Genomic DNA, 26278 nt, shown 5'->3' with positions numbered 1-26278 from the left:
GGGGCAATCTTAAAAGCAGGGGTTAATTTACAAAGTTGAGTATCAGAGATGTGGAAATGCTGCCTTTCCTCCTCACTGTGTGGAAAGAGTTACTTCATCCTGAGCTCATTCTCAGCTTGTGAAGAGGATAAAATTAGAAGTGTTTTTATTCCTCCCTTCTGATAGGATATGCTGGTAATGTTATCTTTTGGATCTTGGAGCATTTCCAGAGCCTAATAGAATTTAAGACAGAAAGGAGAGGGGTGTCTGGAGAGGGATGTTGAATGGTGAAGTAGGATTAGAAAGGGAAAAATACATTAAGGCAATCTTCATATTAATAATACAGACCTGAAAATGTTCATTCCAGTAACTTCATTCTATTTAAGGCGGTCTCTGAAATTTCAGATAATTATATCAAGCAATTTTATTCCCTCTAATGTGCAGGAGAGTCTTCCAAATCTCCCAGGAGCAGTAGACATTTCTTTTGATCCCTTGATTACCTTCCAGGTGTATAATAAAGTCTAATTAGTGTTTATGAAAATGTTTTGTGATCTTCAAGTGCTATTATTATAAAAGCTAATTATTTTCAGTATTGTGAATGCAGAAACATTCTATCTTTCTTCTCCCTTAATTAGAAACACTTTAGAAATAGAGAACACTTAGAAATAGAGAACTGGGGGAAAAAAACTGGGAAAAATTTTTGACAAAAACTTTTACAGTAAATAAGCAGCTATTCCGGGCCTTTGTTAACTGACCCAAACCAAAGTCTTAAGTGTTATTTCTGTTCTAATCAGCAACTAAAAAAATTAAAACCCCACCCATCCAACCACAACTTGATGGTTCTAACTTCCTACTTTACTCACCATCCTTTCCTGCTGACTGGCAAAGAGTTAATAAAAATATTTGCCCCACACATTCCTCTAAAATGCTTCATAAAATATTCTACCTGCTATCTGTCACCTCCAGGTAATAGGATCAAGGACTCAGCTGCTCAGCCTTGAGTTGCAAGCCTGATGAAAAAAGGAATTATTTCCTTTTGGCTCCCAGGGGTTAAAGTAAAGAATTTAAGAATTGGGGGCCTCCCCGGTGGTGCAGCGGTGGGGCGCTGGGTTGCGAAGCTGCCCGCGGCCTCTGCAGCGCCGGTTCGATCCCCGGCTGCTCCCTGGCCACCGGAGGAGGATCCCACATGGCGCGCAGACCTCTCCTGCCGCCCGCTGCTCCCCTCAGCAGTGTACTTCGGTCCTTCTGCCTGCTCTGCTCCCTGCTCTGGCTCTGGTGAATTCTCTCACCCTCCCATGCTTCTGACTGTACCCAGTGCATGTATAAACAAACAAACAAACAAAATAAATAAATAAATAAAGCATGCCTCTATTAAAAAAAAAATTAAAAAAATTAAAAAATAAATAAAAAATGAAAAAAAAATAAAAAAAAGAATTTAAGAATTGAATCACTCTGATTAAAATAGAAGCATGCAGTTTATAATATTATTTTTTCACCAGTTTAGGGCCCTGTGTTCTTGTGACATGGTAGTAAGGAGTGGAACAAAAATAATTCAAACCCAGGTTCCCTGGTGGCACAGGGGTGAAGTCTCAGCACTATCAAGCTATCACCAGCCATTTCAGCATGGATTCAATCCCAGGCCAGGGAGCTGACCTACATGGCGCAGCAGACCTCTCCTGTCTCACCGTCTGCTCCCCTCAGCGGTGTATTTCTGTCAGTCTGACTGTTCTGCTCCCCACTCTATCTCTAGTGAATCCTTCACCCCTGCACCTCTGGCGTACACCCCAGTTCTTGCATGCATAAATAAATCTTTAAAAAAAATTCAAACCTATCATGCTATCTGGGGTAGAGGTCTATAAATTTGATAAATAACAAGTGTCATTTCATAGGTATCTGTTCAATTGCCAGAGTGAAATGGTATAGCTGGATAAGATCTTAGTTGGTTTATTTCACGGGCAAGAAAACTGAAACTCAAAGAAATGAAATGATTTGCTTTGAGCTACATCTGTTAGTGATAGAGCTGGAACATTTTGGTTCACTTTTTTTTTTCTTTTCCCAGGGAAGTGGATAAACTTAACTGAGAATGTCTGAAAACTTTGACAAGTCCAGTTTAAATGAAGCAGGAAAATCAAAATCAAGTGATTCTGAACAAGGCCTTGAAGATGCCGTGGAAGGTTCTGATGACGCTTTACAGAAAAAAGTAAAATCAGGTTCTCCCAGCACTCAGAGACCTCACTGTAAGCAAATTTGATTTTGGTTAGAAGCAAGTCATTTTCAAATGATGATTTTATTTTTTTATTTTTTTTTTTTATAGAGGCATGTTTTTATTTATTTGTTTGTTTGTTTTGTTTATACATGCACTGGGCACAGTCAGAAGCGCGGGAGGGTGAGAGAATTCACCAGAGCCAGAGCGGGGAGCAGAACAGGCAGAAGGACCGAAGTACACTGCTGAGGGGAGCAGCGGGCAGCAGGAGAGGTCTGCGTGCCATGTGGGACCCTCCTCCGGTGGCCGGGGAGCAGCCGGGGATCGAACTGGCGCCCCAGAGGCCGCGGGCAGCTTCGCAACCCAGCGCTCAACCGCTGCGCCACCGGGGAGGCCCTCAAATGATGATTTTATTAGGCTTCCTTGTACATGTGGCCTGGAGCTAGGTTCTAATAATATGATAACATTGTCAATAATTAGCATTTAAGAACAGCAGCAATTTCTTAGCTGGCATCCTCGTTACTTATGGGTTTTTCAGTTACATGAATGAAAATTTTAGAACAATGTCCAAATATTCTTGCTTCCTCCAGCCTCAGTGACAGTCCAATTCTCTGAAGGGTTGGGAGAAATAGGAGGGTGGAGTGCAAATTGCAGCTTTAATTAAAAGTGTTTGAAAAGTCTGAGGCAGGTTCCGGCCAGGACTGTGCTTGTGCAGGTTTAAAAAAAAAGGTTTTGAAAGTGAGTGAGTTCACCACACCCTGACTTCACTGCCTGAGGGCTTAGTTCCCACGAGGTTGAGGGGATTCAGTTTGCTGAATGTGTGTGGTGAAGTCATTTCAGATCGCTGGCAGGGAGCAGGCCAGTTGATGAAAGGGTGGCAATTTCCGTACTTATTCCAAGCAGTTGCATCATCTCATGTCTTTTATTAAGAAGACTTAAGCTTTTTGAAGTGAATCCAAGAATGAAAGTTTTAAGAGGGAGAGTCACAGTCTAAGAATGTCAGTGTTGATGTTATCTCTTTAGAGTATAGATGATCAGTAACTTTTCATATTTGGAAGAAGTTCAAACATTTTGGGGTTTGAGATGTGTTTCTTGCAAAATGATCAAAGCCCTTCCCAGGTAATTTATTAGAAAACACAGTGTTCTTAACAGCCAACATTAGTGGATTCCATTTTATTGTGGTCTATTATCACATCATTTTAATGAATACACTACTGGACAATAGCGTTCAGAGAACATGCCATTAATAACATAGCCTAACATCCATGTGTTAGGCCTTGTTTCCAATATGACTGTTAGAAAGCTTCTGTTTTCTCATTTTTTTTTAATGAGGAAAATACACTTCTCTCTTAGGCTGGTTGTAAAGATTAAGTGAATTAATATAAAGCACTTAGAATGTGCTTGACACATAATAAAGGCTTGATAATAATTTGTTGCTAATACTGCTTCTAATAGCATGTTATCTATTGCATTAAAGATACCAAGACTGATTGCTGTAATGTGAAAGTATATAACTAACTTGATGGTTTTATCATCTACAGTTTCTGATAAAGGAGGATCTTTAGTTTAGATCTTTAGTCCTTCTTTTTTTTTTTTTTAAAGATTTATTTATTTATTTATTTATTTATACAAGCACTGGGTACAGTCAGAGGTGCGGGAGGGTGAGAGAATTCACCAGAGCCAGAGCAGGGAGCAGAGCAGGCAGAAGGACCGAAGTACACTGCTGAGGGGAGCAGCGGGCGGCAGGAGAGGTCTGGCGCCATGTGGGACCCTCCTCCGGTGGCCGGGGAGCAGCCGGGGATCGAACCAGTGCTGCAGAGGCTGCGGGCAGCTTCGCAACCCAGCGCTCAACCACTGCGCCACTGAGGAGGCTCTCTTTAGTCCTTCTTTGATTGATGGTTTGCCTTTGGTGTCCTGTCAGTCTGATGGCATGACTCCAAAGTGATGTCAAGTCAACTCTATGCTACATTATCTAAACTTGTTTGTAGTTATGCCCTTAAGGCCGGAGTACTTACTCTGGGATCCATGATCCTTACTCTGGGATCCGGAATCCTTTTAGAGGATTCAGAACAACTAAAAAAAGTGTGCCAATATTTGTTTGTGTATGTTTTTTTAGATCCTCTAGGGAGGATCATGGAAGCTGTCATTAAATTCTCATAGAGGTCTATACCAAAATGAGGTTCACAATTAAAGCCCCGAATTATTTCTTCTAACTTCCTTGCTTCTTTCTCCTTGTAGTAATAGGTAACTGCAGGGCTATAAGCCCCAGTAGTAAAGTTAAGACCCCGTAGTCTGGGGATCAAGCCCTCAGTTGGTGATCACCTGGAGTGCTGGGACAGTGGCTTGCTCTGAAAGCATGGAAGCTCTTTGCTTCCCCATACCTTGCCCTATACATCTGTTCCATCTGGATGTTCCTGAGTTTTGTCCTTTTATAATAGAGCTGTGATCTAGTAAGTAAAACATTGCTCAGTTCTGTGAACCACTATAACAAATTAATTGAAGGAGGAGTTGTTGGAACCTTGGAAATCTGCAAGCACAGGTGACACTCTATACTGCGACAAACTGATATCTGAAGTGTGGGGGCATAGGTAGTTTGCGGGACTATTTCCTTATCCTCTGGGGTCTGACGCTACCTCCAGGTAGGGAGTACCAGACTTGAACTGAATTGTAGGGCACTCAGCTGATGTCAAAGAATACTTGGTGGTGTGGAAAGCCTGCCCTAAGCACACATACTCACATGTTCAAATTTGGGTACAGAACTTTTAGTAACTGATACAGAATAATGAAAAAGGAAATAGAAATTGAAAAGGAAAGCTGGAAGAATTGTTTCTCACTAATCCAAGGTAGTTTCATTCTAAAGGATTATCTCTTCTTTAAATGTAGAGATCCCAGTGTAAGCTTCAGTGAACTGTGATTTCCTGTTGTTCCTTCTGTGACCCTCTACTTCTATATGTTTTCCTTCCCTGCTCACAGAGCATCTCTATCTCTAGCATTTAATAGCCTAGTTGACCAGTTAAAAAATACCGTAGTCAGATGAAAAACATCAATGTGTTATTTTAAAAATTTATTTATTTATGCATACAAGAGCTGGGGTACAGGCCAGAAGTGCAGAGGGTGTGAGGATTCACCAGAGAGAGATTGGGGAGCAGAACAGGCAGATCTACTGAAATACACTGCTGAGGGGAGCAGCAGGTGAGACAGGAGAGGTCTACTGTGCCACATGTGGGTTAGCTCCCTGGCTAGGGATGGAACTCAGGCTGCAGGGATGGGCTTTTGCAGTGATAGCACTGAGAGTTAACCTATAGGCCACCAGGGAGGCCCCCAGGTGTTATTTTATTAATTTTTTAAAGTTTATTTATTTATGCATACAAGAGCTGGGATGTAGGCCAGAGGTGCGGGAGGGTGAGAGGATTTACCAGATACAGAATGGGGAGCAGAACAGGCAGATCCACAGAAATGCACTGCTGAGGGGAGCAGCAGACAAAACAGGAGAGGCCCACTGTGCCATGTGGACAGCTTTTTGCCTGGAGATTGAACTCGTGCTGCAGTAGCTGTGGATAGCTTCATAGTGACTTAACCCCTTGTGCCACCAGGGAGGCCCAGCATTTTTTTTTTTAAATTAGAATCTTGTGAGTTTAATAGATCCCGGTCATACTTATAGACAAATAGATGATACAACCTTTCTACATTTCTAAAGTGCAGGACTAGATTTTGAATGTTGGTATCTGTATCCAGACACCAGTTGATATTTTTTGAGTGCATACTGTGTATCAGGGATCCAGTAGTGAACTAGCTCCTCATGGAGTTTGCAGTCTAGTGCAGAAGATAAGTAACAATTTCCAAACGGTATAATAAGCTTTACCCTTATTTTACCACACTCATCTTATAGGCTGTTTGGGTGACATCTGCCACTTGTCCTCCATAAATATCCACCAATTTGTATGACTTTAAGCATCTCTTTAGAGTGTACCAATTTCTCAGATTCCAGAACACCTTAAGTAGAAAAAAGGTAGAGTATGACCGTTCTAAATGAGACATTCATTTTATTTTGGAATCTGTTCACCGAAATCTTCTCTCAAAGAACATGTTTAATTTGATGTGGGTTTCAGTTTTTCTGATGGCATCAGTACACAAATGTAACAAAATTTAGCAACAGCTTCAACTTTATTCACAGTAAAATAAATCCCAGGGTAAAACACATATAACATTACATTTTTCAGCTGTTATATCTCAGGTTTGCCTCACAAGGTGAGGTGAAGCCATGTTGCCTACCAAACTGCATCTTTGTAAGTTTTCACATATGAATTGGTAAATTTGAGAATTCTCAAAAAATTATAAAAACCTACTCCACAACCCTATAATTAGCATGCAGTGAATACTTCCTGTGTTTGTACATCTGTAACATTTTCTGATGGTATCCTAAAATTGTAGCTTTTATCTTTGTGGTATACCCTCCATTAATCTGATTTTAAATAGTTTCTAACTTGGACAGCTCCTGAAAACTTTCTTCCTAGTTTTCTGATGTTCTCAGCACTTGAGTACAAGTTGTTTTGCCCCAAATATGGGCTGTGATGGCTGGGTGGAACTTGCTTTTGAAAGTTTATTTATATGTAAGAGTATGTACTGGGAAGACCTAATGTTACCTTTTTTCTAAAGAGAAGGCAGAGCTTAAACCTGCATGCCTTTGTCTACTATGCCTCCCAAAATGACCTTACCAATATCCATGAAGCAAATTTATTTATTTATTTCTTGTAAATTAATGTTATCTGGAAATGGGCAGCTCTCCTGCCAGCCTGTGACTATGCAGGTGTTTTTTTCCACAAACCTTTTCCCTTTGCAAAACAGGAGCAGCAGTTCTCCTGCCCACCCATGACTATGCAGGTGCCTCTTTTTCTCTCTCCTTTCCCTAATAAACCTGTCCTTTTGAAATGTTTAAAAAAATCTGTAAATATTGAGGAGACTTTTGTGCGTTTTCCCAACTTCCCCTTATGGGACCAAATAAAGATTTTTACTTGATAAAATCTGACAACTTAGATTTGGTTCCTTTTTTTGTTTTAAGGTGAAAGAAAGAAGAGGAAAATTAACTTTTCATTAACCTAAGAAAGTCTTCACAGTTATTAAAGCTATGCAAACCAGTGATATTATTTCTCTCATTTTAAGCCCAGATTTTATCACCATCACATGCAGTTAATATAGTCACCTTCTAGGCCAGTGCTTTTGAAAGTACAGCTTCTGGGACCATGGGAATCAACTAGAGATTTGAGAAGTACAGATGCTCCAGCCCCCCCAGACCTGCTAAATCATAGACTAAAAGTGGTTCCAGCAATCTGGTTCCACAACCCCTCCATCTGATTCAAATAATTACTAAAAAATTGCTAACAGTGATTTTTTTTAAAACAGTTTTTAAAGGGCCTCCCCGGTGGCACAGCGGTTGAGTGCTGGGTTGCGGGGCTGCCCGCAGACTCTGCAGCGCTGGTTCGTTCCCCGGCCGGAGGGTCCCACATGGTGCGCAGACCTCTCCTGCTGCCCGCTGCTCCCCTCAGCAGTGTACTTCGTCAGTCTGCCTTCTCTACTCCCTGCTCTGGCTCTGGTGAGTTCTCTCACCCTCCCGCGCTTCTGACTGTACCCAGTGCTTGTATAAATAAATAATAAATAAATAAATCTTTAAAAAGTATCAGGTTTAAAAAAAAAAACCAGTTTTTAAAAATATTCATTTATACAAGAACTGGGGTACAGTCAGAGGTGTGGTAGGGTGAGAGAATTCACCAGAGACAGAGCGGGGAACAGAACAGGCAGAGGGATGACACTGCTGAGGAGAGCAGCAGGCAAAGCAGGAGAGGTGGGCTGTGCCATGTGTGTTGCTGCCTGGCCGGCCAGGGGTTGAACCTGCTCTGCAGAGGCTGCAGACAGCTTCACAGTGCGTTGCTCAACCCACTGCGCCCCTCAGGAGGCCCCGCTAAAAGTGCTTTTCTTAATGCCTTATTGAGGTATAACTAGTATACAAAAAAACCCTATATTTTCTCATAGACTTTTTAAGAATATGAATTATCTTTGTTCCTTCGCTCAGAACACCTGAGGAAATTTGTATGAGAACTTTCTGGAAGGTAAATCTGAAGATTTATCAGAATCAGAGATGATTATGAAACATTGATTCAGTGGGCCTCATTCTACAAAATTCTTTGATTTACTCACAGGGCAGCTTCAGAACTCTCATATTCTGTCTTAGTGTCCTGTATGCGATAGTGGTTTAAGTGTCCTTTAAATGGCACCTGGTACCCTGAAGTATTTGTTACTATTTTAATTTGGGAAGATTCATTTAGAGAGACTCAGCCATGACACAGTTTTAGTGGTGGTACAAATGATAAATTGCTGGTAGAAGCAAAAGAGGGAATCATAAAGCTGGTGTCTCATTTTTTGATTTAGGACAAACAGGCGTGAAAGGGATTAGGAAAGAAACCCTCAATGGATTGGGGAAATATTCATCTCTAAAAAGTTTTTCTGCATATCAGTTTACTGTAAGTATTTTTCATTGACTGGTATTAGTAAAAAAAGAAACATAAAACATATTTTTTGTATTGTGAATGATCTCTGCTTTCAGAATTTCAAGGTTAAAAGAAAAAATAAGTATGACATAAGTGATATTATACTGTTGGAAACTACCCAAATATTTTCATAAATAAAGGCTGATCCAAAATGATTAGCGGGTGCCAGAACCACTGCTTTCTCCTTGTTTTGATAGAAATTTTTAACACAGAGGGCCTCACTGGTGGCGCAAGGGGTTAAGACACAACCCATGAAGCTGTCCTCGGCCACTGCAGCAAGAGTTCGATCCCCAGCCAGGGAGCTAACCCACATGGCGCAGCAGAGCGCTCCTTCCTGGCCTGCTACTCCACTCTGCAGTGTATTTCAGTCAGTCTGCCTGTTCTGTTTCCCACTCTGTCTCTGGTGATTCCTCTCACCCTCCCATACCCCAGTGGCCTATACCCCAGTTCTTGTATACATAAATAAATGAAAGAGAGAGAGAAAGAGAGAAAGAGAAAAAGAGAGAAAGAGAGAAATTTTTAACACAGAGAAGCAGATCTCTTACCCTGGTTTTTTGTTACAGCTAGTCCTCCTCAATTTGTGACTGTTGAAGAGCTTCTAGAGACTGTGAAGGGAGTCACTAACATGGCGCTAGCCCATGAAATTGTGGTCAATGGAGACTTTCGGATTAAACCAGTTGAATTACCGGAGGACAGGTAAGGAGGTTATTGAGCAGTCTCGTTTGGTAGAACACCACTATTTCCCAATTTTGGAAATGTTTTCTTTATTGGATGACAATATATTCAAATGTATATTTCCTTTTTGTATATTGTTGCTAAAATACGCACACCTCATACACACACACACACATATATGTATGTATATATATGTATATATGTGTGTGTGTGTGTATATATATATTCCATACTAGGAATCACTAGAGTTTGATAGTGGATCTCTTGACCACTGATACTTCAAAATATAAATAAAAGGTCTTGAAATCTCCCATGGAAATCTTTCTTGTCAGCTTCTCCCTACTCCATAGGATTTAGCTGCTTCATTTTGTGTTTTCATTGCTTCATTTTATTCATTTCTTTGTAGTTCTGACATTGTACTGCAGTTGTTAGTTTACTTTTGTTCTTCACCAGATTGTAAACTCTACATAGACAAAGACTGTGCATTATTCTATGTACCCCTAGCACCAATTCGCACTGACTCTAAAACTCTGTTGATTGTAAGGTGTGCCTTTTAAAATGTATTGTCCTAAGAAAGAAAAAACATTGCCCATTATAATTGCAAAAATGTCATGAAAAATACTGAGATTCTATTAACAAAGAATGAATGGCTGCTGAATTGCCAAATTATAGTGTCTCCCATATGAGGCTTCTAAATGTGAACATGGACATTCCTTATGTTTTGCAAAGACAGTACTTTGTCACCTTAATAATTTTCATTATTTCATTGGAAGCTTCATTTTACTCTCATGAAGAGAAACTAGTTTTAATGAGATTTATATGTGCATTTTTTAGTTTAGTACTTAATCAAGCAATAGTCCTATATACCACATGGAAATAGGCTGTTTTTATAAAGTAAAGTTCTTCAACTCATATACATGCTGAATTTTTACTTTAAACTTCTTAATCATGGACATCTTAGGAAACTTGCTGATATCAGGAAACTAAAAATTAATGGTTTTAAACTTCCCAACATTCTTTTTGTCACATGGCACTGTTACATATTGTTAATTGGATTATGTCATCTCTCAAATTATTTAAAAGTTGTTCTTTCCTAAGTGCTATTTACTGAAATAAATCACTAACTAAAAGTAATGATTGACTTAAGTATGTCTGAGAAATCATTGTTTCATCCATTTTATTTGAAAAATTTCTTACCCTGAGCTCACAAAGTTTGTGCTTTTGAAACTTATTTAAGGTTCAAGTATTTTATTTGTTTTACCTTTCCCCCCACCCTTATTTGCCTCCAGCTTGGAGAAAAGAGTAAAGGATATTGTACATAAAGCTTTTTGGGATTGCTTGAGTGTCCAGCTAAGTGAAGATCCCCCAACATATGACCATGCCATCAAACTTGTTGGAGAGATCAAAGAGGTGAGGGGAAAAGCAAATTGTGGCGCTTTCCTGGTGTGCTAGAAGTACTTTCCAAACTCTTTTTTTGTTTTGTGCCAAGAAGACTAAAGAAATAGAAGGATCAAGAAGTTAAATTATTTGCGAAATGTGGATTTATAGGAATATTTTTGTCTTACTAGCCTTGTTAAATTTTCAAACAAGCTATGGTAACCTGAAGGCATTACTGTTGTAAATGAAGAAAAAAATCATTTAAAAGACCAACAACAATGCTTTAAACAAGTTATTTTACAAAATATAGGTGACTTATAAAATTTTTAATAGGTATGGACACGTTCATTTTGGCCAAAAAGTGATTCAGTCTGTGGGATAGAGAAGACATTAAGTGGAAGGTAGGACTGTTTCTGCAGTACCTTTAGCCGTAGTATCCAAGAAGTAATATATCCATAGAAACTGGCATCTGTGGTTGGCTCAGAGTTTCATGTCAATTCATGTTTTCTTTTTCTCACTTTTATTTTATTTTTTAAAAGATTTATTTATTTATGCATACAAGAATGGGGTACAGGCCAGAGGTGTGGGAGGGTGAGAGGATTCACCAGAGACAGAGTGGGGAGCAGAATAGGCAGAGTGACTGAAATACACTGCTGAGGGGAGCAGCTGACGAGACAGGAGAGGTCTGCTGTGCCATGTGGGTAGCTCCCAGGCTCAGGATCGAACTCCTGCTGCAGTGGCTGCTGATAGCTTCATAGATTGCTTCTTAACCCCTTGCACCACCAGGGAGGCCCCTTTTCTCACTTTTAACAAAATTTTCATCTTGTGTCCAGTTGCTTGCTACCTAGGACTTAAATGGCAGCTTAAATGACTGGTCTAAATGATTTGTAAATGTGTTTTTCTGTAGATTTATTGAAGAAGAGGTTAAAATGTATGCAATATTATAGTAATAATTGGTAAACCCTTACTTGGACAGTTGTAAATTCCACTGCTTATAATAAAGAGTTATGTCTGCCTAGGAAACTTTGATTAAACTCAGTTGTGCTCTCTTGTAGACTCTCTTATCTTTCTTGCTGCCTGGTCACACTAGACTGAGAAACCAGATAACAGAAGTCTTGGATCTGGATCTGATAAAGCAGGAGGCTGAAAATGGGGCCCTGGACATTTCCAAGCTGGCAGAATTCATTACTGGCATGATGGGGACACTATGTGCACCTGCTCGAGATGAGGAAGTGAAGAAACTAAAGGACATTAAGGAAATAGTGCCCCTTTTTAGGTATGGGAACTGCGTTAAGTACCATCAGTGCACTTAAACTACTGACCCTATTTTCAGATTTAGACTTTCTTTTTTTTTTTTTTTTTTTTAGATTTTTTTTTTTTTTAATTTTCTAGAGGCATGTCTTATTTATTTATTTATTTATTATTTGTTTGTTTGTTTGGTTTATACATGCACTGGGTACAGTCAGAAGCGTGGGAGGGTGAGAGAATTCACCAGAGCCAGAGCGGGGAGCAGAGCAGGCAGAAGGACTGAAGTACACTGCTGAGGGGAGCAGCGGGCGGCAGGAGAGGTCTGCTCACCATGTGGGACCCTCCTCAGGTGGCCGGGGAGCAGCCGGGGATCGAACCGGCTGCAGAGGCTGCAGGCAGCTTCGCAACCCAGCGCTCAACCGCTGCGCCACCGGGGAGGCCCCAGATTTAGACTTTCTTAAGTATAGGTACTCATGCATCTTTAAAACATTTAAAAAGCAAACATTTTGTAAAATTTAAAGAATAGGAAGAAGAAAAATACCCATAATTTTACCACCCAAAGGCACAAGTACTGGTATCACATTGGCATATATATATAACTATATATATATATTTTATATATATATATAATATATATATTTTTAAGATTCATTCTGTGCACACAAGAGCTGGGGTATAGGCCTGAGGTGTGTTTGGGAGATGTAGGGGGGCAGTGTGAGAAGATTCACCAGAGACAGCAGGGAACAGAACAGGCAGATCCACTGAAATACACTGCAGAGGGGAGCAGTGGGCGCGACAGGAGAGGTCTGCTGCACAATGTGGGCCAGAGCCCGGGCTGGGGATCAAACTCATGCTGCAGTGGCTGTTGATAGCTTCATAGTGCTGAGACTCAACTTCCTGTGCCACCAGGGAGGCATATAGTTATATAGTTATGTATTTTTTTCCCCTAAACATTTTATTTTGAAAAATTGCAAACAGAGAAGTTGCAAAAACAATACAATCAATACTTATATCTCATATAAATCCACCAGTTTCTAACATTGTCAATTTTTTTAAATTTATGTGTGAATATATACATGCTTGAATTTTTTTCTCCCTGAACCTTCTGAGAATTAATGGCTAACATAATGACATTTTACCCTTAAATGCTTCAGCAAGTATCACCTAAGAATGTGGACGTTCTCCAAAATCATTAAAATAACAACCAAGACAATCGAGAAATTTAACATTTATATAATCCTATTAAATAACATGGTTAACATTAAATTCCTTTGGTCTTTTGAAAATGATCTCTGATTGGTAAATTGCATTTGGATTGAAAGGAATGAAAACTGTAAATCCAAAACTATAAATTCTGGATTGAACATCATACTTTGGATTTCTCCAGTGGAATAACTTTTTTTAACTGGCTGTGCCCCTGATGCATACCTAGAAGACTTGCCATAGAATTGTTACAAAATATATTGAGACATGAGACTTTTAAGCCAGGAGATACCCCTGTGTCTGAGTTATCTGTTCATGGCCAGTATCATAACTTGCTGAAGACAAATGCTTTGTGCTGACCAGTTGGCAAGCTGTGTGACTGGATGATGCTAAACCTGACCCTTATGGTAGTTTTAGAAGTCTGAATGTCCATTTGAACCTAAGAAGACCTCCTCCTCGTAGACATTACAGGCCTAACTTTCATATTAATATTACCATAATCATTTCATCTATCCATTAATATGGACAATTAGATTATGTATAGTTACTTACTATTTAACTCTGTAATGAACATCTTTGTACATAAAACTTTCTTCTATATTTTAGGTTATTTCCTAGAGAAATGTTCATAAAATGGAGGGTTACTGTGTCAGGGTATATAAAGTTTCAAGACTCATTGCATGTTACCAAATTGCTTTCTAAAAGTTTCATAAGCAAAAAAAGCTCATTTCCAGCTTTCTTGATATTATTATACTATAGATAGTTAACACATACGAAAAACACCCTGCATTGTAAGGTTACCTAAGGGTTTATAAAGCATTGAAAAGACCTCTTAAAATAGCTATTGATTTGTTCATTCACTTAGAAGCTCTTATCGAACACCTCTTATGTGCTATGCATAGTGCTAGATGCTAGAAATAAAATAGTAAATAAAACCTTGTGATGTAACCAAGTTAAGTGAGGAATTCCTTGGAAGAAAGTCCTCTGGTGAAATATCTGTGGCAAGCCATCCTAAACTCAGATTCCTACTGTAAAGAGAAGGGCCTGGGAAGACTGGCATACTGGGCACACCCCCCAATCCAAAGGAGGCAGCCAATGCTTCTCAGTGCCAGCTGATTTGGGCCATGATAGAATATGGGCCCTCTTGCCAGATCTTTGGGTTTTTTACAAGAGAACCTGGAATGCAAGCTTTTTAAAAACCTTGTCTGTGCACAATATGTGTTTGTAGGTTACTTCCAGTCAGTGACTGCCACTTGACAGTTTCCAGTAGTTTCTGCTTTCCTGTTGCTGGGTTAGGAGGCTTTTGGGTATACACTTAAGGGAGTGTCAGAATGTCCTGCAGGAAATGGACTGTCCCATGTGTTTAGGAGATGGACAGAATGGCAGGGGAATGGCCCTGAATCATTCCTCAGATTGTGAGGAATGCATAGTGGCCTTTTGTGTGAACGAGTTTATTTTGTCACATGATGTTCAGTTCATCCCAGAGGGCATCAGAGGACTTGGAGGACATTTGAGCCTGTTCCTGCATCTGTGTAGGGCCACACCAGAGTCTGTACCTTGAGTTCTTAGGCACCTCCTGCAAGTAGGTCACTTGTCTGCTGCCAGCCTCTGGGGAGAGTGTTTCTGGTATGTGGCAGACAGGGCTGATGGCATCCTTGGCATCAGTCCAGGCCGCCCATTGGCTACATTCATAGTGTGAAATAGCAATTATGCTACTAGAACTAGAGCATAAAGCGTGCCCTAAAACTAAGAGACACTGGGGCGAGAAGAGAGGAGAATGAAGAGTGTTATTTTCTTTCCTTGCTAGGATAGTGGATAAACATACGTGAGTGAGAGTAAAGACCAGGTGGGGAGATCCCTGCAGTAAAATCTAAGGTTTTGGACTCCGTCCTTCCTCTGTGCTGTCATGAGAGCCAAGAACATGTTCTGGACCAGACAGGCAGTGGGCGTGGGGGAGGCAGATTCTCTTTGCTAGGGGACAAAGGCTGGGTGAGTGGAGACAGCAGCTTATGATCTTTTCAAACCATTAAGTTTTGGTATTTCCTGAATTTGTTTTTCTTTTCTTTTTTAAGATTTATTTTATTTATTTATGAATACAAGAACTGGAGTACAAGCCAGAGGTATGGGATGAGGGTGAGAGGATTCACCAGAGACAGAGTAGGGAGCAGAACAGGCAGACGACAGAAATACACTGCTGAGGGGAGCAGCTGGCGAGACAGGCGAGGTCTGCCACGCCATGTGGGTAGCTCCCTGGCTGGCTGGGGATGGAACTCGTGCTGCAGTGACTGGGAATAGCTTGATAGTGCTGAGACTTTAACCCCTTTGTCACCAGGGAGGCCCCGTGATTTTTTTGCCTCCCTCCCTCCCTCCCTCCCTCCTTCCCGCTCTCCTCCCTTCCTTCCTCAGCATCCTCATTTTTTTTAATTTTATATATTTTTTACATCAGTTTTCATTTTGCACAATGTATGCATTTTCATCTTAGTTATAGTCCCCATACAATTCCCACCCCCCTTACTTTGACCGTAATCCCTCCTACCCCTCCTCCCCTGTACTGTCTCTGGTTTATAGTTGCTTGTTGATTTTGATTTTTACTGATCCCTTATTTAGGTTTTCTAAATTTCTGCTATAAGTGAGACCATCTGATATTTTTCTTTAACTTGTCTTGCTGCTCTTTCTGAGTTGAAAAGAACTGGCTAAGCGACTCACCTCTTTCCTTTAAAACACTATTTACTTCTCAGTGCCCGATTCTAAACTCATCTGTCTCTTTCTTTTAGAGCAATTTTTTCTGTGTTGGACCTGATGAAAGTGGACATGGCAAACTTCGCTGTCAGCAGCATCCGGCCCCACCTAATGCAGCAGTCAGTGGACTATGAGAGGACAAAGTTCCAGGAACTTTTGGAGAAGCAGCCGAGTATGTCTAAGGTTTCATGATGCTCTCTGTTGCCTGTGCTTTTTCATTTTAGTAGCTTGTCACATAGCGATACTGCTTTCAAAACAAAATGATGACAGAAAAGCACAAGACAAAAGAAAACTTAATTGGCAAACAGGAGAGACAAAGAAATTTGTCTCTTAGAAATTTAAAAGAAGATAGAATAGAACTTTAAGGGGGTATCCCAATATTACCTCAGTTAAAAATTAATTAATTAAAAAGAAAAGAATAGGAATTTTAGATAAATCGTGTGTGGGATCTTGATTTTAAAAACATGACACACTTCTTATGGCTGTTTAATTTACTCCTTTCTGTGAGGTCAATCAAGATTCTACTTTGCTTCTATTTTATATGTATCATATTCTGGTTTCACACCCAGAAAAAGGCTCATTTTTGTGACTCTCAGATGACTGTAGGAAAACAGATGACCATACAATCCAAAATGCTGCTGCATTTCTAGGATGCTTTTTTGGGTCTCTGCATGACAGCTGATGTGCTGAGAAAATAGCGGTCTTCAGATCTAATTTATCCTGAGTTCTGGGTTGCCTCTAACTTTGCTGCTCACTAGGTGAACATGATGGTCCCTAGGTAGACTGGGTGGTCTGGCCTGATACTGACTTCAGACTTCAGTGACCTGAGCAGTTCTTCATCCAGCTCCAGACAGGGAAGTCTGATGCTGCTGACATGAGTCAGGAAGAGCAGAGTAGAAGGAGGTAGAGTGGGTTTGCTAATCATGCCGGGGGAGAATTGCCTTCTATTTAACTCACACACAGTTGGTCTAGCAAGTGGGCACTATTTCTTAACCCTGTTTTACATTTGTGGAAACAGCTTTTGAGAGACTTAACCAGAATTGACTGACCAGCCCATATTCTCAGCCAGTGTTGTGTTGCTCTTCTGGGGAACACGAGGGCTGCAGTTTTATAAGAGCCTTAGTATGAGAATTGGATGCCAGCAGCTGGGCTCCCAGGAATGATGAAGCACCAGAATAAGAGTGGGCCAGTCAGAGTGTAGTGGTTATTTCTCACAGCAAAAAACCCAGGCCTCCCAAAAGTGGTGGGCCGCAGAGAAAGCTAAAGGGAGAGTGAAGCTCAGAACCAAGACTTGGTGCAGTCTGTCTGTTAACAGAGCCAGAAGCATGTCCCCTAGCCTCAGTGAAGAAAGGACTATAGCCGTGACCTTGGCTGCCTGCTTGTTTTTAAGGGGCAAGACTTCCCAGGATCTAACAGACAATTTTTGATCAAGTACTGTGGACAAGAACCTTATCTTCTTTCTCTGGTATCCCTCAGAGTCCCTGGGGCATTGCTCTGATTCCAAAAGCAGGGGGAGCATGATGGTGGATGAAAACCAGTTGAGAGTCTTCCCTGAAAGTGCCCTGAACACTGTAATGTATATCAGACACCTGCACCTCCCCTCCCTTGGGGCCTAACTCAGCCAGATTCATTGGAAGCAAGATCTAGGCAAGGAAAAGCCTCCTCTTTAGTTTGGGGGATACTTTGCCCTGGGTCACTCTAGCCAGTGTTCCATCCCATCTGTCTCTGAGCAGGGATGTCTGTCATCTCACAGAGCGGGACTCACACAGTGGTCAGGGCCAGGCAGAAGAGAGCAACAGGGGCAACCGCTGGTGCTTTGTATTTACTCTCTTGTTTCATCCGCACAACAGCCTATGAGGGGTGGTGAGCATGTCTTTATGTTAGGAATTTGATACTCAGACAGCTCATGACTTGCCAACTACTCACAGTAGTTGGTGATGTGATTTGAACCAAGTTCTATATTTGATTCCAAAGTCCACCCTGTGTTCTGCGCCACGCCTCCAGCATGCTTTCCCTGGACACCCCCCAAGCGCCATAGTAACATGCTCAGCCTTGTTTTTCAGATTCTCTGGACTTTGTCACCCAGTGGCTAGAAGAAGCTGCGGATGATCTTATGAATCAGAAATATAAAAATTCCCTGCCAGCTGGGGAAGGGGCTGCTGGCTCTGGGGACGCTCCCAGGACAAATCCCGTGGCTGTCCAGAATTATGCATACCTGAAACTTCTGAGATGGGACCACCTGCGGAGACCTTTTCCAGAAGTAGGTGCTCCAGCAGCCTAACTGCTCATTTCTTTTTGTGCTACTGAACTTTTAAAAATTAATTGTTTTGTTAAAACTCACATGCCAAAAAATTACCCCTTTTAAAATGTGCAGTTCCGTGGTTTTTAATGTATTCAGCATTATGGGACCATTACCACTATTTAATTTCAGAACATTTCCATCTCCCCAAAAAGAAAACCCTGTATCCAATTAGCAATCACTGCCCTCCCCTCTGCCCACCCGCCCTGCCCTGACTTCCTGGCAACCACTAACTCCTCTCTGTCTCTAGATTTGCCTGTTCTGGATATTTCATATCAGTGGAGTCCCACAATGTTGACCTTTTGTGTCTGGCTTCTTTCACTAAGTATTATGTTCATTCCTGTGGCAGCCTGTGCCAATTCTCCATTTCCATTTTTTTATTTTTGGTAGTATTATCTTTATTGTGGTAAAATACAACAGAAAATTTAAGTGTTGAGTAACCTTAAGTACATTCACATGGTTGTGTGGCCGGTGTCACCATCCCCTCCAGAACTTCTCCTTCTTCAGACACTGAGACTTTGTACCCTTTAAATACTCTCTCCTCATTCCTCTCTCCCCTGAGTCCCTGGCAACTATCATTCTACTTTGTGTTTCTATGGAATTGACTATTCTAGATACCTCATACAGTATTTTTCCTTTTGTGACTGGCTTATTTTACTGTAAGGGCGTCAAGGTTAATCCATGTTGTAACATATGTCAGTATTTCTTTCCTTTTTAAGGCTGGGTAACATTCCCTAAAATACTGATTTGCCTTACCACAGTTGGTTAATCTGTTCATCAGTTGATAAAGATTTGGGGATTGTCCCCAGTTTTCAGTCATTGTGAATTGTGAACCTTTGTGTGCAAGGTTTGGCATGCCATTTGTCTTTACTTCTCTTGGGTATGTCCCTAGGGTCATGTCGCAACTCTAAGTTTAACATTTTGAAGAACTGTTAACTTTTCCAAAGCAACTACATCACTTTATGGTCCTACCAGTATTGTATGGGATTTCCTAATTTGTGTTTTTTAACCTCTGTCCTGTTTTTATTCATTTTGACTAAAACCCTAATAGTGGTATTGCTTCTTAATTTTATCTAAGGAAACTTCCCACCCTCCTATGTGGAGTGATGTTTTTGTTTTTTACAAGTGCTTTTTTTTATTTAAATATTTTATTTTATATAATTCTTACATCTTTTTTCATCTTTGCACAATGTATGCATTTTCATTTTGGTTATATTTCCCATACAATTGCACCCCCCCCACACACTTATTTTGACTCTAGTCCTTATACACATGGAATATTACTCAGCTTTTTTTTTTTTTTTTTTTTACATTTTAAAAGGGCAGGTTTATTAAGAAAAGGAGAAAGAATTAAAGAGGCACCTGGAGAGTTACAGCCAAGCAAGAGAGCTCACAGCAAGTACTTCTGACTGCACTTCTGTCCTTTAAGGGGATGACTAATGAGGGATTCCCCCATCTTTTCCTCAATAGTTGGTTTGGTATATAGATGTCCCATCTCTTTTGAGGACACTCTGGTTTCTTATCTCTAGCCTGAGATCCTGCTACTTCTCTAAATATCTTTCTCATCTGAGTTCCCTTTTAAGATGTTGTAAACCCCAGGCTTTACCTCTTGCCTCTGAGTTCCCTGTGCCAGAGGAGAAGATGTCAAAGTGGGAAAGGAAGGTTATGTTTTCTGAAGAGTGGCATGTTTTCTCCTGAAGGGCAGTTCTTATCCTGACATTTCTCTTGAAGTACAGCTGTGAGGAGATGGTGTTTCACTGAGGACGGATGTGTAATCTCAGAATCAATCCTGGGAAATCTTTTGCTTCCTAACTGAAGCACTGCAAACCATCGGGAGGCCTCAGAGCCAGGATGCAGCCATGTAACAAAGTGAAGTGAAAACAGAAGCTGAAGAGCTGCTGAAGCATCTGTTCAATAACGGAAGAGTCTCGGTCTCCAAAGATAGCTTTGACACCTTGAAAAGAATTCTGTGTTAAGAGGCCAAATTGTTAACATCTTGGTTTAGTGTGTCTCACATTCTTCCAGCAAGATGGTCCTTAAAGTGTATTTGATTAACCAGTAAAAACTCAGAAGTCATATCTCCTCAACATTTCTGCTGCTCTTCCCTCACTCCAACCAGGAGACTTTGGCCTTGTAGGACCTGGGGTGTCTTTAACATGGGGATGGAGGGCGATCATTAACTGCTTTCCAGGCAGCTTTGGGTTGTTTCCTGTCATTCCTCGTTCTGCTTACTGCTTCTCTCTTTCTTTATTCACTTACCACTTCCTGATGGCCTCCTTTGTACCAGGGGCTGAGGGGGATACTGAGGTATCAGTGTAGGCTCTGTCCTCAAGGAATTCCTCCCACCCAGTGCTCTGGATGGGGGCGTGGATCTGACATCCTGGTTTGCCCAGGCCTGAAAGAGTTCACAAGACTTGGCAGTTAGTTTTAAAACCAGGATGGTCCCCGCCAACCTGGAATGAGTTTGTCACCCTTGTTGTGTATCTCATTCTTTCTAATGCTAGAACTACTAATTGAGTGTTGGATCTTCTAGCCATTTTACATACATGATCTTTTTTCTTTTTTTTTTTTTTTTATAGAGGCATGCTTTATTTATTTGTTTGCTGGTTTGTTTGTTTGTTTTGTTTATACATGCACTGGGTACAGTCAGAAGCACGGGAGGGTGAGAGAATTCACCAGAGCCAGAGCGGGGAGCAGAGCAGGCAGAAGGACCGAAGTACACTGCTGAGGGGAGCAGCGGGCGGCAGGAGAGGTCTGCGCGCCATGCGGGACCCTCCTCTGGTGGCCGGGGAGCAGCCGGGGATCGAACCGGCGCCGCAGAGGCCGCGCGCAGTTTCGCAACCCAGCGCTCAACCGCTGCGCCACCGGGGAGGCCCCATACATGATCTTTTTATCACCTTTAAGACAGCTCTGTGAAGTAGGAATCCCCATTTTGTGTGGGGCTCAGATGGTTGAAGAAACTTGCATGACGGTCATGCCACTGGTAAATGACAGAGCCTGAATTGACACTGGTTCTTAATGAGTATGCGCTGCTGCACCTTTTTAAAGAAAAAGGGGTTTCTGAGATGGAAGAAGAACTCACACATATTCCTTCTATCTCTGAAATAACTAGATAGTCCTGAGGGAGACTCTGGAGGCTCGTGTGAGGACCGTGTTCCCACTGCCCTCTGCCGGCCAGTCCCAACCTGCAGCTCAGGGATGATTTCTGTTGTGTTCATTGCAGACAGTTTTGATGGATCAGTCTCGCTTCCAAGAGCTCCAACTCCAGCTGGAGCACCTGACCACCCTGGGAGCTGTGTTGCTGGTTACATTCAGCATGGCAGGCCCAGGAATTTCCAGCCAGGCTAGCTTTGCTGAGAAACTCAAGACAATTGTGAAGATTCTGCTCACAGATATGCATCTGCCGTGAGTGGCTGGGAGCTGTGGAGTGGACCTTGATGGAGGGGTGGGGAGGCAGCAGATGGCACAGAGAAGCCTGAAATGGGAGTCTGCCAGTGTTAAGCGGAATCTAGGGCCTCTCTCTAGGAGCTGAGAGGAAACAGTGCAGAAACCCAGCAATTTATTCAGGATCATGCGACCAAAGTTAGAATCAACTCTAGGCTTCGCAAGGATCGAGGCTAGTGGCTTTCAAAGGTTTGCTACCAAGATGTAGGTTGTCCTCCAGAAGAACTGCTCCATCAAAGCTTCTGGTGAGGGGGACCTGTTTGGTGCTTCCTCAGGAGTCCAGCCTTGTCCTGCCACATCCGCCCTGGCAGGTGGGGGCGGGCATAGAGTTGGTACCAGCTGTACATCCCAAGGCTTGCTCCTTGGCTACACTAATTCTACCATACAAAACTCTGTGGGGACCCAGAACAAAGGTAGCCACTTCCTCCCTACAGCATTCTGGGAGTGCTGGGGGGGCCTAAAATCAAAGTGATAATTTTCCTAATATTTGGTCATTTTATTTATTCTTTTAAAGTAGTTTATAAACTCAGTGTGCTTCAAAAATGAAAAGGGACAAAAGAGTAGCCAATGAAAAATTTCTCTCCTACTGCTGTCCCATAGCTTCCAAATTTCTGGTTTTCTGTGAATTGCCCCAGAGGTGTTCAAGCTGTTCTTAAGTCAGTTTCAGTCAATTTCACCACAGAGATGCTAGCAAGAAGTTGGGTTTGGGGTTGTTGGCCCTAAGAACGTCCAGGGCAGGAAGAGTAAGTGGCTGTCGTGCCTCATCCAGGGTGGGGCTGCTGGTGCTGCTGGATGTGCCCTTGTGCCCCCTCCTCTAACTTCTCCTTCTCCTTCGCTCTCTAGCTCCATCCATCTGAAGGATGCCCTGACCACTATTGGGGAGAAAGTCTGCCTGGAGGTGAGCAGCTGCCTTTCCCTGTGTGGGTTCACCCCCTTCACCCCAGACAAGGAGACCGCGCTCAAGGGCCAGATCCAGGCTGTGGCCAGTCCTGATGACCCCATCCGCAGGATCATGGGTATGTTTGGAAAGGCAGGCAGCAGAATGTGCTATCATGGGGGCTGGCAGACAGGCTCCTCCGCAGAAATCTAGAGGGTTTTGGTGGTGGGCAGTGATGCTGATGGAAGAGGAGAGAGTGACTGACCCAGAGGGTGGGCACCTGGTGACCAGGCAGCCATTATTGTGCTGAGGGCGCTGACTTGCATCAGAACTCACAGGCCTTAGATGAGAACTCTGCTACAGCATAGTGAGGTAATAGAAAATGTATATATACTGGTTTCTGCCCCTGGCTCCTGGCACAGTCCTCCTAAAACTCTGGTTATTTCCTAAGTGATAAGAGCACTAGGAACCTCTTTTGTCCTGAGGTTTGGTCTTTGACCCTGGTTCCTGATGGAACTCCTAAATCCTATAGCTGATAGGAATGTTTTTTGTTCCAGAAAAAACATCATCCCTGGAGGGCGCCTGGGTGTGGGATAGAACTCAAAGAACCAAATCATGATTAGCAGCTTGGAATTTTCAGTTCTACCTCCCAATACCCAGAGAAGGGGGTGGGGCTAGAAACAGAGTTAATCATCAATCCTGTCTACATGAATCCCAAAAGTATAGGGTTCAGAGTTTCCAGGTTGGAACATTTCCAGGTACTGGGAGGGTAGAGCACCCCCACTCCACAGGCACAAAGCTCTCATTCTTGGGACCTTTCCAGACCTTGCCTTGGATATCTTTTCTGACTATTCTCTATCCTTTGTCCTACCATTTATTATATAATAATTTGGTAAAAGTAATTAGGTGTTTCCCTGAGTTCTCTGAGCTGTTCTAGCAAATAATTGAAATCCAAGAAGGAAGAGATCATAGGAACCTCTGATCCATAGCCAACTCGGGCAGAAGTTGTGGGTAACCTGGAGCTCTCCTACCTGTGATTGGTATCTGGAGAGGGGAGCAGCCTCATGGGACTGGGCCCTTCGCCTGTGGGATCTGATGCTATCTCTAGGTAGGCAGGGTCAGAACAGAATAAATCATAGGCCACCCCTCTGGTGTCATGGAGTTGCTTGGTAGAGGAAAGCCCTCCTCACATCTGGTGTTGGAGGGGTTGTGATTGTGTTAGTAGGCTGAGTAAAGGGAAAACACAGGAGAGGTAGAAGTTTTCTTTACAAGCACTTACTGTGTAGCTTAAGCAAGTGACTTGACGCGGGAGTTCCTAATCTAAACAGGGACCAGTTACCTTCCAAGGTTGCTGAGAGGTGGTAAGCTGTGTAGAGTGCCTGGCACACATAGTAAGTACTCAGTAGAGTAGCTATTATTTAAAATACCACTCTATTGTTTTAGCTCTTACTTTTAATCATCACAGCAGGGGCATTATAAAAAATTTTGTTCTCTGGTTGATTAAGGAATACAGTGTTTAATTTTCAAAATTCAGATCTCTTTATCCTAATAGAATTAATTTGAAGACCTTTCTCAAATTCTTTATGAAACCAGATCAGTATTCAACCTATAAATAATGAAAAATGAGCAGGCTTGAGGCAGAAGCTGAATGATCTATGGTTATCAGATTTCAGGCTGGGGTGGAAGCCTTGGCCAGAGACATTGGCTTGCTCCTAATATTACAATTACTAAAAATCTCTCAACATTTTACGAAAAAAGATATATGTGGACCGGTGGTTTTTAAAATTAAGGTATTTTATCCCAGCCCTGCATTGGTCATAGTTTCATCTGGGGGTCACTCAGGAGGAGGCTCTTGCAGATTTTGCAGGGTGCTAGGATCAGAATCATCACGATGAATACTGCCCTCCTTGGTAGGGATGCAGAAATATGCCTGCAAATAGACCCCTGCTTAATTACTCCTGCCATCTTGGTGGCTTAGTGACAGCCAGTTACAGACCGTGGGGGCTGAAAACCAGGATGCAGGAACTATGCGAGGCTCTCCCCTTCTGTCTCTACTTCCAATTGAGGCTTCCCACCTCTGGGGACCTTAAAGAATGAAGGAACTTTAGAATAGAGATGATGGGACCCACTGAGTCAGAAGTTTGTGTCAGTTTGTTATTGGATTCTGAAGGGTGTAAGTGATCTGCATCTGAAGGCTTCCTCGGGGCAAGGAGTAGGGCATGTCATTTGAAAAGCCCATTCTATGTAAATGTCCTTATGAATTTTTTTTTTTATAGAGGCATGTTTTATTTATTTGTTTGTTTGTTTTGTTTATACATGTACTGGGTACAGTCAGAAGCGCGGGAGGGTGACAGAATTCACCAGAGCGGGGAGCAGAGCAGGCAGAAGGACCGAAGTACACTGCTGAGGGGAGCAGCGGGTGGCAGGAGAGGTCTGCGCGCCATGTGGGACCCTCCTCCAGTGGCCGGGGAGCAGCCGGGGATCGAACCGGCGCCGCAGAGGCCGCCGGCAGCTTCGCAACCCAGCGCTCAACCGCTGCGCCACCGGGGAGGCCCTGGATTTTGTAATAAAGTCTGCAAGATGTGTGACTTGCACACACTCCTTTTTGGCTAATACGGGTACAAAAGAGAATACAAAAGCATTGTATGTGTAGTGGGCCATGGGTGACAAAGCATCAGCCTAAATTATTTCTCAGAGCCACACTAGTTTACAAATGCCCGCAGCTTCCATGGCCTTCCATTGTAGGTATTCAAGAAGGAAGCTCAGGTTTCTCTCATGTAGGCTTAATGGGAAAGAGATCATGAACCAGCAGTTCTGGAAGCACCTTCCTCTTTCTTGATCTTTTCATTTCTGCTTTGTTTTTCCTATTTTTTTTTTAATGTGATCTTCAATAATGGCTGATGTTGGTCTGTATTGCTCCCCTGAGAGCGAAAGTAAAAGCTGCCAACACACTAGCCTCCTTTTATTCTTGCACCCCATATGCATTTGGAGCTTTTGCTGGGGCCCAGATCTCATGCTGGACATTCTGTTGGGTGTTGGAGAGAGAATGCTAAACAGGCATGGTTCCTGTCCTCATGAAACTAATCATCTAGAGGAAGAGGAACCATCACATGTAGGATGAATGTTCAAAAGCACCAGGTGGTGGGTACCTGGTCTGGGGAGAGATCGGGGAAGCCCTTCCTGAAAAGGGAATTTAGTTTAAGTGAAAACTGAAGCATAATCAGGAGTTTATAAAGGCACTTGCAACAAGAAATAGCCAGATGCTTTCTTTTCTATCACAGATTCCCGCATCCTGACCTTCTTAGAAACCTACCTTGCATCAGGTCATCAGAAGCCATTGCCCACAGTACCTGGGGGATTGGGCCCAGTTCAGAAAGAGCTGGAGGAAGTTGCTATTAAATTTGTTCGCCTGGTCAACTATAACAAGATGGTCTTCAGTCCCTACTATGATGCCATCCTCAGGAAGATTCTCGTCAGACCCTGACACGCGCTCCCTGTCGCAGTGTTAGTCGCTCAGCTCCGAATCCCTTTTCTCAATTCTAATGTTGCTTTGGAAAATGGCTACTTAGTACATTTCTATTTAACAGCACTGATTCCAAAGGAAAGAATATTGTGTATCACTGTTGAAAAGACTTGTTGAAAAATGCACTGAATTCTATTTTGAAGGTTTGTATTTATGAGTGCAAGTTTAC

At 42.2% G+C, this 26278-nt stretch overlaps 1 protein-coding gene across 1 annotated transcript; it reads left to right on the top strand.

The window, feature by feature from the left end:
- Positions 1–2051: 2051 nt before the first annotated feature.
- Positions 2052–26070, top strand: TCP11L1 (t-complex 11 like 1; the record flags this gene model as incomplete). Its single annotated transcript, XM_084248636.1, has 9 exons — positions 2052–2216; positions 9288–9420; positions 10689–10809; positions 11832–12052; positions 16002–16138; positions 18030–18226; positions 21489–21670; positions 22553–22725; positions 25868–26070. The coding sequence occupies exons 1-9, from the start codon at positions 2063–2065 to the stop codon at positions 26068–26070; spliced, it is 1521 nt and encodes a 506-aa protein (XP_084104762.1). The 5' UTR covers positions 2052–2062.
- Between the last annotated feature and the right edge of the window lie 208 nt (positions 26071–26278).

The sequence above is a fragment of the Talpa europaea genome, assembly GCF_964194135.1.
Source record: "Talpa europaea genome assembly, chromosome: 1".
NCBI lineage: Eukaryota > Metazoa > Chordata > Mammalia > Eulipotyphla > Talpidae > Talpa > Talpa europaea.
This window is presented reverse-complemented; position numbering and strand designations above follow the sequence as displayed.